General features: G+C 43.2%; 1 protein-coding gene across 3 annotated transcripts in view; it reads right to left on the bottom strand.

Moving 5' to 3' along the window:
- The window catches only part of TERT (telomerase reverse transcriptase), a 31,563-nt gene extending 24,056 nt beyond the window's left edge, over positions 1-7,507 (bottom strand). For all 3 annotated transcript variants that reach the window (XR_005627650.1, XM_039711166.1, XM_039711165.1), the window contains exons 1-3: positions 7,064-7,507; positions 4,172-6,059; positions 851-1,046 (exon numbers count right to left, since the gene is read on the bottom strand). Coding sequence is in view for 2 of the 3 variants with exons in the window: in XM_039711166.1 (XP_039567100.1) it covers positions 851-1,046; positions 4,172-6,059; positions 7,064-7,384 (2,405 nt within the window). In the remaining variant the exon portion in view is untranslated. The remainder of the gene's footprint in view (positions 1-850; positions 1,047-4,171; positions 6,060-7,063) is intronic.
- Between the last annotated feature and the right edge of the window lie 4,647 nt (positions 7,508-12,154).

A 12,154-nucleotide genomic window follows, 5' to 3' on the forward strand; every position in this document is an offset into this window, starting at 1 on the left:
AGGGAGTGACGGGGCAGGAAGGGAAAAATCACACATATAACATTGAGGACCAAAAGATCAGAGCAAAAGCAAAAGGTTCACCATTACAAAACAGCCATTAAAACACAAGACATGAAGTATGATAATTTTTCACAGTTCCAAAGCTCTCTCAGATACCAGCAATTATAATGAAAACCTGAAAGATGTGAACTAAGGAGATAGGTGTGCAACACTGTTCATTAAAATTGCCTTTCCTATTTTCTCAATTGTTTAAAGTTTTGTCTTAAATAATCTTTTAACTTAAATACATGCATGCATTTTTAAGACCAAAAAAAACCCAACATGGAATATCAGCCATACTAAAAAAGGAGCTGCGGCTTCTAAAACAACCCTTAACCTTTGGAAAAAAACCCCTAAACCCACTAGGCTACTGTGTGATTTTTATGAATAGAGTAGTACAGCATTTCAGCAGAGCCTTGTCTTTTTCTAAATTAAAGTAGTTGAAGTAAATTGAGTATTTTTTAAATGAATTTTCCTTTTAAAAGGTTACTTTGGGATTCTATCACCATGTTTTACTCATTCTTAAAAGGTATAAAAACTGGACTTATAACAAAATCCTCTCCATACTGGATTTTATTATTGCAAAGATTTCTAATAAAGAAGTATCAATTTGAATTAGTTTTCTCACACAAAATATTTCTGAAATTACTAACTGCACATACTACAATCACAGGCTAAATTTTCCTCTGGAAAATGAAGCAAATAAAATGAAGATAAATGGACAATAAATTAAACCAGAAATATACCTTTATAAAACAAAACACATGATTTCTACATATCCATTAAATGTTAATTAGTTTTCTAGTGTTACCTAATTCCAATGTTCTGTAACTTGCCCCAGATAAACTTTCGGTAGTAGAAGAGCATGTTTTTCTGGAACATGGTCTCGGTGATATAGAAAAATGATCTGAGCAATTCAACAACATAGGTACCCATCAGCCAGTATAGGAATTTGGCCAAAATTTCTTCACGGAAACAATGTTCATCGGCAGGAACAAAGTGATCACCTTCAATAAATAATTCAAAGGTAGTTATAGTAACTATCAACTCTTAGCATGAGTAAAGAAACAGAACACACAAACAACTTGGGTAACGTTCTCGCCCTAGCTTGAGGTCATGAGAAAGAAAAAAGGTAAGTACAAACCATTACACGGGAGACACTCCAAATTTTCAGGGCATTAAATAATGCAACTGACCCAAGCTTAAAGCATAAACACAGGAACTAATCTGCAGTGACAAACTGACATATGGAGGACACAAATACATGCCGCAGTAGCCCAAAGACTTATTTTCTTACCCCAGCATCAATTGTGCAAGATCTTTAATGCACAAAGGCAAGATTATTGTGGAAGGAGAGGTAAAATAAAAATAAACAAGTCTACTACAATATAAAACTTTAAAAAAAAAAGGAAGCAAAAGACTGAAAATAACATAGGTATACTGTGAAAATTAACAAAAGTAAACTGGGATGATTTGAGGATAAGAATGACATTCAGATTTCCCAATGAAAATTACATGAAAACTAATTATAGGGTTAGGTTTTATTTCAGACATCCTAAAACTTATTGTTGCAGTCAAAAGAAAAACAAAGAAAAAATATAAATCACCCAAAGTCTATCAGTACTTCCAACTTATAGATGGGACTATTATGAACCCACAGCATTTCTAACTAGTGCCGAATTTAAGGTCACATAGATTTGTAATTACATCTAAATACAGATAAACAGGGAATAAGCCCTGGGCTATAATACTGATGTTTTGGCCAACTTCCAATAATAACGTTTCCAATTACATTTAAAGAGTAGAATTTAGCCCAAATGCAAGAGGATTCTTAAAGAAACTACACAGAAATATTAGTTTAGCTGCTTAGCACATATCATAGTTATGGCACAAACATGTTAAAAAAAGCTTGATTTTGATGCAACAGACCTGACAGTAAAATTTATAAAATGGATATAAATGTTCAGTTTTCTACTCTGTTTCATTTTCGCATGCTCCAGGGCAGAAATATTTTCATGTATTTACAGCACTTAAAAAAAGACTAGTACTACTTCAACAGAAGCCAGTTAACACCAGGGAAAAATTTCACTGCTGGAAAAATCTCCAACTGCAGAGTTGAGAGAGTTGCAATATGTAGTTGTAATAAGCAAGTTGAATGAGGATGCCAACAGGTAGCTGCCCTGGAAATAGATTCTTTCTTTTCTAAGTTATTGACAACAGATGTAAACAACGACTACAATTCAGGAAATTGTCAAGAAATCACTACTACTTTTGGAGGAAAAATAACCCACCTACAGTGCAGCAAAGCAATTCAAAGCATGTTTAAACATCAAGCACAGAAGAGTACTTCCATGAAAATTAAAATAAGCCTATGTATTGCTTTGTCTGGAATATGGCCAGAGAAGAGGGCATTATATTTTTCAAAGATCAGATGTTCTAAACTACTATGAATCACACACATATTGTACAATAAAACCTTTTAAAATATTTAACTCCTCAACATCTTGGAAAGTGTGGTTTTGAACCACAGTATCTGAATAAAGAAATACTATTTCCTAGAATTAAGAGTTTCTTATTAAAGTGTAACCTCCCTTACTTTTGACATCAGTTCTCAAACATCAGACTTTTGATCTTCCTCCTACACTTGAAAGAACCTGTAACAGCTCCAAAATTATTGCATCTTTTAACAAAAGAATACCATTTTCAGCTCACATTACTGTAGGATCCAAGCACAATACCAGGTAAGAATAAACACTCTAAGCATACCAGTTAAGGGAGTGCAATCCATATTGCAAGAGATGAAGAACAGAAGCACAGAAAAATTGAAATATGCACTAGATCCTACAGCAATCATCCCAGAACTATGGCTTCAACCCAGATTTAAATGCTGGGATGCAATCTGAAGAACAAACTCAAGGAAAGGAAGATTCACCTGTCATTTCAAAAGAGGATTAAAGAGAAATGGATTCATACACAGTCTGAAGCAATCAGCAGCTGCCCTCATGACAGCTTTTTAGCCAGGGACCGCTTAGCCTGGGAACTTCTGCATCACCAATTAGCCAGGCTGAAGCAGTGCTCAGTAAGGCTCTCTTGATCCTGGAGAAGGGCTCTAGAAAAGGTGATAGATGATGACAGCCCTTTTCACATGGACATGTAACGATAGGACAAAGGGGAAACCTTCTAAACTGAAAAAAATTAGATTTAGATTACGTGTTAGGAAGAAATCCTTCACGGTGAGGGTGGCAAGGCACTGGAACAGATTGCCCAGAGAAATTGTGCATGTCCCAGCCCTGGAAGATTCAAGGACAGGCTGAATAGGGTTCTGAACAACCAGGTCTAGTGGAAGGTGTTCCTGCACATGGCAAGGAGGTTGGAACTAGATCTTTAAAGCCACTTCAAATTCTAACCATTATGTGATTCTATAGTAGGCAATCCCTGCACTGAATGGGTCTCATATCTTTCTCACAGATTGTGTATGTCCCAGCCCTAGAAGATTCAAGGACAGGCTGAATAAGGTTCTGAACAACCTGTCTAGTGGAAGGTGTTCCTGTGCATGGCAGGGAGGTTGGAACTAGATCTTTAAAGCCACTTCAAATTCTAACCATTAAGTGATTCTATAGTAGGCAATCCCTGCACTGAATGGGTCTCATATCTTTCTCACAGGGTTGATGTGAGGGAGTAAAAACCCTGGGATTTTTTAGTAGAGGAATCTGTGCCACTGCAAGTGTCTCGATTTGCTTTTAGTTCTTTCTGAACTCCTACAGTAACAAACCAGCAGACAGTGTTCATTCCTTACATGCTTAGGTCACACTTCAATGGATTTTCTGAGCTACTTCAATTTGAATAGTAGGAGAGGACAGGAAAGAGTTTTGGTTTTTGTTTAGCCCAGGTTCTGAATTCATGTTTATGAAAACATCATTCTATTAAATATAAACAGCATGAATACAAACAAGTTTTGGAAGGAAGACAAGCTTAAGTGTCCTTCCACCATCATTGCTCTCTCAGCTATGGTTATTACCAATGAACTCAGCATTTCTGAGTCAGATTCAATATCCTCCCCTTCCCACCTTAATAACAATAAACACCAATCATCTGACAGCCCCACCACTTAGTTCTCTAATATAAGAAGTACCTTTGCCCAGACGAAGCCACATGCAGTCATTCACTCTCATCCTCCACATCAACTCTCGCAACGAAACCTTAGCAAACCTCCCCTTGGAAATGAACACTTTGACATTTTTCAGAAACCGGCACTTGTTGTGGTTTGAACCCCAAAGCTCATCAGGAATGACCTTCTCCAGGCAATCCCTTACAAACATGTACACCTGCCAGTGGCTGCTGTGCTGCTTGAGGAGCTTCGTGAGGGCTGAATCACGCGCCCCTCGCGGGTTTTGCTCCTCACTCGGCGGCAACTCCTCACACACAGATCCTGCGAGGGCAGCACCTAAGTCGTCTGGCACATCAGTGTGACCAGGTTCACATCTGCTGCTTGTCACACACTTAGCAGGCTCTTTCCCAAACCGTTCTGCTTGCTTCTGAACATCTGCTTCCCTAGGCAAGGCTGCCTGACAAGACAACTTGGTTTTTTTCATACTGATTTCAGATATCCAAACGGGGCAATTTTTTCTCAAGAGAGCTAAGTAAGCACATTTCCCATGGTTCTCTAGCAGTTTCTGGAATATATGCCTCATTTCCCGGAAGCGTTTGGGCAACCTCTTCTTTCTCCGCTTGCGTTTTGGCAGATTTGGGTTGTGCCTTTGCTGCACCCGATTTTGGTTAAAGAATATAGTTTCTATAAGCCATCTTCCACCTGCCTCAGAGCCCTGCAAGCGATTCAACACAAATGATTTAGGAAAACATTCTTGGAAACTCCTGCAAGAATACAGGAGAGACTTCCTCCCAATGCATGCTTCAGAACTCAGAAGTCTATTTGGTAACTTCTTGGATAAATGAGGTTGGGGATTTTCCTGCTCTCTGCATTCCGAAGCACCCTCCACAGGTTTGGTTTGTCCTGAAGCCAACTGAGATTCATATGTATGAATCTCTACTCTTTTCCTGTGGGATTCTGCTTGCATTTCAGTGTTGGACTCCAAAGGTTTGTTACTCTGAAATCTCTGCAGAAGAGAGCCTGCCACAAACTTCCTCCTGCCACGAGATGTGTGAACTAAAGAAGGACCAGACACAGCACTCTTACTTCTTTCAGAAATATGAGGGGTTTTAATGACACTTTCAGAACGTGGTGCTACATACCCAGTTTCAGATCTCTTGGAACTACTTTGGTTTACACCAGGAAGAAGACTACAAGCCTTTTCCTCTCTCACTTTCTCCCCTATTTTTGCCCTCTTGGCTGGAATTTCAGATTGTTCTCCATGAATCTTCCTTTTTAGAGATGGAGCTGTGGCTGAAACACATGAACTGGAGCTACTCTGTTTTTCCTGATCTTCAGTAACCATTCTGATCTGTTTGCTTGCTTTAGAAACAGCTTTTGTAGAACACTGGTCAGTGGGCACTAAGCTTTGTCTCTTGTTCTTTCTTTCATTTCTTATTCTGGAGACATTAACTTCACATCTTTGTCTGTATGACTTTAAAAGATAATTTCTATGAAACATAAGCCTTTTCCGCATATATTTAAGCAAGCTAGTACGTTTATACTTTGAGAACCTTTGCCTAACAAATACCAGGGATGAGTCTACACTATGTGAAATAAGTTCATAAACTGGTTGCCCACAAACTTGGTAACAATTACTAGGGGGAACCAGCATAAAGACTGCACAGTGTTCCAACAAATACATCATCACATCATCCCCTATCCGGCTCAACAGTGTCTCCCAGAAGCCGCTGATACAAAGAGTTTCTGTGGCAGTATTGGGGAGGTAGCTGTGTATCTTTGAAAGTGGCATGACTGGGAATTGAGAGCTGTTTTCATCCGGTAAGGAGTATCCATATGCGAGGATATTCTTCTTCTTTTTTTCACACAACCTCTGAACGACTCTTGCGGTGACCTCACTCTGACTAGATAACTGAAGAAACAAAGAAAAAAGAAAATTAGCTTTTTTCACTTATTCCTCCATAAACCACATAAACCCTTTAAATAAAAACACATTAAAAGATACCCAGCCCTAGACACCAGCTTTCAAAGCAATATCAATTATTCACAAGCATCATACCCAAAAATTAAGCTTTTCCAAGCATAGTGCAAGACGTTCATATGTAGCAAAGTAAGCCAACAACTTGAAGCATATCTTTATAACATCTGCCCTTTTGACCCTGGCTTTTATGCCCAGGAAACGCCCTACACTGCTCCCGTTGAGTCCCCCAGCAGCTCAGACTCCACTGCCTCCAGTGAATCCGTGTTCGCAGATCCACGTTTGCAGGCACGCATACGTGCTCGCGCAGGCTCCAACCTCCAGGGAACTAACGCTAATTTTCTTGAGGCCTCCATTTCCTTTCATGTAGAAGAAAACTCAACGAAACGACCCGGCAAACAATTCCAAAACCCATTTAACGAGTTGTCCTGGGTTTGCAACCTCTGCTTCCTACCACAGCACAGTTTGGCTCATATGGCGCTAGAAAAAAGCGGTCTTCCCTCTCTGAAAAGCTTTTCCTCCGCTTAAACACGGACCGTTCTACCCGCCTCTTCTTTAATCTCTCAAGACTGGGGCACTCTCCATCGCCAGTCGCTGCCCGGCCACACTCGGCTTGTTCACCCCTACCCGCACGGGCAGCCGGGGACTCCGGGAGCCCCAGGCACGCAGCCCCGCAGCGCTATCCGCCCGCCCTACGCCGGCACCTGGGCCTTGCTCTCCCACCCCCAACAAGAGGCAGGGGCTCATTCCCAGCGCTCCCCGCTGGCTCTGCGGCCGGGATGGAGCGGGGCACGCTGCGGGAGCCGGCCAGGCCCGCCCGCCAGCAGCCACCAGGGGCCAAGGGCCGCCGCGCCGCCCCCGCGCCCGCACGGAGCGCGGGAAGCGCCGTCCCCGGGAAGCCCCGGCAGGACTCTCGGAGTCCCCGGGCCCCTTCCTACCTGCTGGAAGGTGAAGGGCCGCGGGATAGCGCGGGCGCCGCGGGGGACGCACACGAGGCACTGCCCCACGAAGTTGCGGTAGCCGGGGGCGTCGTCGGCCCGCAGCACCTCGGCGTCCCCGGCGCCGCAGCCGTCCCCCAGCCGCCGGACGAAGGTCTCCAGCGGGACGGCCTCGGCGTAGCAGCGGCGCAGCGCGGCCAGCACGGCCGTGAAGGGCTCCCTGCCCGCCATGTTGCGGCCGAAGGGGGCACGGGTCCACCCGGCGCAGCCGCGGCGCCCCTCCGACCCCGCCGCCCGCCCGCCGGGCATCGCGGAGCACATGCTTAGCGGTTCATTAGTGAATAAATAAAAGCGGGTGAGGCGGGGAAAAGAGGAAGCAGCCAAAGCATCCTTTTGAGGCTGCGGCGAGGCTGCCGCGGTGCCGTGCCCCCCGCGTGGCCGCGGACCGGCGGCGCCTCCTGGGGCCCGGAGGCCGCTGTCCAGCTCCGCAGGTGGGGTCACAGCGGGAAGATTCGGAGGAGCGCTTTTTTCCCCTCAGGATCAGCACTCCATTGAGGATCTACCTGAAATAAGAGCAACTGTAGGAGAGATTGTGATGGAGATGAACACACTAAACCCTACAAATACCGAAGTGGTTCACCATGGACTTTTTCATCAGTCATGAATGAAGAAGCCAAATCGCTTGCGGTAGTGTGTGACCTCCTACTCCAAATTTGCTTTGGTGTCTGAAGACTTCATGATAGAAAAAACTTGATGCCAGTCTGTGAACGAGATTGCAGTAGAGTCCTGGGGAAGTACAGGTCTATAGGCCCCATGCCCCATTCACCTGTCTTCCAGGTGAATGAGTGGAAATCCTAGAATTGTAGCATGCTTTGCCTTGGAAGGGATTTCAAAGGTCATCTAGTTCCAACTCCCTTGCCATGGGCAAGAACAATATATGTGAAATATCTGTGCAATAACAGAATTAGGGGATGCTGGGAGAAATACAGATTGCTCGGCCAACATTGCCCCCATAAAGAGTCCTGCCCTTGAGTTCTGTCAAGTGTTGGAAAGACATGAAAATTATTTGGTCGTCTGGTTGATATATGCTAATTGAATTTCCAAAAACCTTTGCAAGAAAATATGGCATGACACATCACATAAATTCAACAAACCCAGGCTTTTGCATAAATGTTTGGGCAAGACAGAGTTAGCATTCTACCACGCAGGGTGAGGTGACTGACTGTCTTCTACCCAGGCTTCATAGTTAGGTTGCTGTGAGTATCCTGCAGAAATATAACAGAGTTCTCTCCTTCCCAAAGATTAGAGAATACCTCATCTTTGAGAGGAATCATTCAACAGATCCCATTGTACAGAAGGTTATTTTTTCAGGTGTGTCACTAGGTGAAGGGAGATGCTAGTCATGGACAGTCTCGTCCCTGGTAGAGGTGATGCCATGCAATGAGTAATTCCCACCAGTGGCCGGAACAGACGTGTGGAAGTTGTGGGTCTGCTGAGACAGAGCAATGTGTACCTTCCCTTCCTCTAGTGAAGCCTTTACAGACTAGGGGGTGAGGTCAGCATCCCACTGCTCATGGAGGACTGGCCTCCTTTCCTACTAAAATAATGATTTCTTCCTAGGAACAAAGCAGCTCATCTTCTAACATCAGCATGGCTGAGGAGTCAACTCCCTGGCACCTTGTGACTTACAAGCTGAGGCTTGCCAGACTCTTTTAGACCTTAACAGAGATGGCACCAGCTGGCATTCCAAAGGGAGGCAGAGCAATAACACCAGGCTTCATGGGACCTCAGCGAGGCTGCGACTGAAATACTGCACTGCCCCTGCATACTGAGGGGCAGGGGATTTGTAGACAGTCTGAATCCATCAGCATCTGCACCTAGGGCAGTGATAAAGCTGATGCCCTTGGTCTGACCTCTCAGAAGGATCTATTTGATATGTATTTGCCCCCATATGTCTGTTGTTCCAAAGGTGACAGCACCCTTAAGGTAGAACATTGCCTGTGACAAACATAAGGTTCACCATTTCCTGTGAGAAGCATGTTCAGGAAGAAAGTAAGAGGAAAAGGAAGAAAAAGGGATTAATTAATCTCCACCAGCTGCTGGCAGGTCCCAGCCTGTGCCTCTTCCTGATGCCTGCTTGGTGGCAATAACCACAGCAGTGGTGGAGGGGGAGAGGGCTGCTGCAGCCAGCTAAGGGGGGCTCTTTCCTCTTTTTTTTCACAGGCACCACGTGTTTTCCTGTGTTTCTACCATTGGGCTGGGGGGAGAATTCAGAAGGCACAGGGGGAATGAAGGAAAATGGAAGAAGGGTAAGGTTGATTTTTTTGGCTTTTGGGGTTTTTTTTTGAGGGGTGGCAGGATGAATAAGGAAAATAGAGACGTGGAATAGCTGAGGCTGAAAGAGCTCTATAGAGGTATCTAGTCCACTCTGCTGCTCAAAGCAGGGTCACTTAGAGCAGATTGCCAAGTGCCATGTCAAACCAGACTTTAATACCCTCAAGGATGGAGACTCTACAACCTCACTGGGCAACCTGCTCCAGTGCTTTATCACACTTTTAAAAAATCATGTTTAAATGGGATTTCTTCTATTTTAATTTGTGCCCACTCCCTCTTATCCTTGTTATAAAAGAGAAACTTGACTAGGCCAATATTCAAGCAACAATCAATTTATTAATGAAAATGGTGAAGAATGAGCAATACAGCGTTGGATACAGTGGGGGAAGTTTTCCCTCCAACTGCATGCCGATAGTTGAGGCTTACAGGTATTTATAGGGGTACTCATAAGCTTTCTCAGCAGTTTCCCAATTTTTATGTCACAATTCTATACACTATTCACCACTGACTAGGGGATCACTATTGTGATTTAGTTTTTGTCAGGATGTATCCCAGAAAGGAGTATCCCCAGATGGTGGGGGTCCGGCTTCCAAAAGAAGAAATAAGTCTCCCAGCTGGTAAGGTCCAGATTCCAGATGTGGGACCACTTTTTCATTGCAAGGACTATAAATCTCATAACAGTGATGTCCAGCTTCCCTTGGTCGAAACTATCAATCCTTGAGTTGATGTTCATCTTCCTTTCTCAAGCTGCTTTTCACCGCTTTGTTAAGGCATCGAGATAAGCATGTTTCCTTTTTATATATTCTAAAGCTATAGTTTCAAAGATCCTTACTACAAGCAGTGTTCTAAAATTATACTTCAAAAGGTTATTATTGCAAAACTCTTAAAGACTTAGCTACAAGCAGAAAGTTCCTGTCAAACAGCAACATCCTTAAAGCTTTAATTCAAATGCTCCTAAATCAACTTAAGACTTTAAAAGGTTAATTGTGAACAAAGGATAGGTTCAAAGGCCTTCTTCCATACTTTACTTCCTCAGTTATTGATTAGAATTCATCTATATAACTGTCCCATGGTCAGTTTCCACACATATCACAATCACAAATACACACATTGCCTGTATGTACCTGACACGAAAACACAGCTTTGTATTTCACATCCTGATATTGGATACCATTGAGAAGAATTTGGACCCATCTTGTATTTATTCACTTTGATATGATCCCTACTGAGCCTTTCCTCCTTGGACTAAATAATTCCTTTGATATGATCCCTGCTGAGCCTTTCCTCCAGCTGCCTCACAATCTCCTTGTATGTCAGATTGTCCTGCTCCCTAATTACTTTGGTGACCCTTAGTGGAAAGTTCTCTGTGCTCACTACAATATCACTCTTTTACTGGGAACCCTGATCTGGACAAATAATGGGGTCACAGTTCTCAGCAAAATTTATGCTTCAAGGCATACTTAACCTTATCCACATCCTGCTTTACAACCAGTTTCTGTGAAAGGGGGCTACCCTGGGAATGGATGATGGTAGTGGAATGATAAAAATAAAACACTGTTTTTATGGGCATCCAACAAAGTTAAAGGAAATGAGATGTTGTGTTTGGGTCCAGCTTCAGTAATGGCCATTTGAAGAGGCAAGCTTTCTGCAAATGTGCCTCTGTTTTCAAAGCTCTATTTGAGAAGGCTAAAGGAAGCTCAGAAGAAATGTCACAAGATGAAGAAGTAAGGTGTCTTTTAAAAACCTGAAGCTGTGTTCAAATAGAAAAGTGAAAAACAAATCAAACAATATCAGATTAGTTTGATTAATAACTTCTTAAAGTTGAAAGAAACATGAAACATCAGAAGAGGAACAGCTTGCCAGGAAGTCTATAATGCAAAAATAGAGAAGGAACACTTAGGAGAACTGTGGCAATACTGAGGAATTTGAGGGAGGCTCCTGTGTCAAATCTCCGCACACAGCATGAACAGTCTCAAGGTCAAAGTACTGTGAATTATGTTGTTCCAGAAAGAGGGGAAAAAAATACAAAAAATTGGTGAGTCTCTATAATTAGATGGTAATTACCAGTGAGTTTAAAGGGACTCGGGGATTACCCATGTCAAGATAGAAAGTTTCTGTATCACAAGCTATGAAAATACATAACCTGACATCAAGAATCCTGAAGGATATCATGGGGACTACCTAGCAGTAAATCTGAAGACTCAGCTGTGAAAGTTGACTAACTCTGTAATAAGGAATGGATTTAGTGGACACATGGATAACTGTGGCACATTGGAGGAGTCAACATTACATTTGCTGATGATGACATTATATGATACAAGGGGACATTCCTCTGGTCAGTTCAGGTCAGTTATCCCAGCTGTATCCACTCCCAGTTTCTTGCCCACCCCAGTCTGATCATGCTGGAGGCAGGGGGGGAAAGTAGAAATCCTGATGCAGTTCCAAGCGCTGCTTAGCAATATCAAGATGTGAGTGTGTTGTCTGTTAGTCACAGACCCAAAGAAGAACACAAACAGACTGCTTTGAAGAAAGGTAACTCTGTCCTTGCCAGATCAGGGCAATTTGTCAGTCAGACCCCTTTTTGGCCCATCACATCTGTCAGTCTGAGTCACCATTGACTAGGGGATCTTCAGCCAATGTGGCTGACCTTGGTGCCAGTCTCACCTGAGCCTGCTGCTTGAGACAGATCATACAGTGATGTGCCTTTAATCAAGGACATCCTTTCAGCCTAGCCAGCTGCTTAGTGTAATCCCTTTT

The sequence above is a fragment of the Passer montanus genome, unplaced genomic scaffold (assembly GCF_014805655.1).
Source record: "Passer montanus isolate IOZ18808 unplaced genomic scaffold, ASM1480565v1 scaffold24, whole genome shotgun sequence".
NCBI classification, from domain to species: Eukaryota; Metazoa; Chordata; class Aves; order Passeriformes; family Passeridae; genus Passer; species Passer montanus.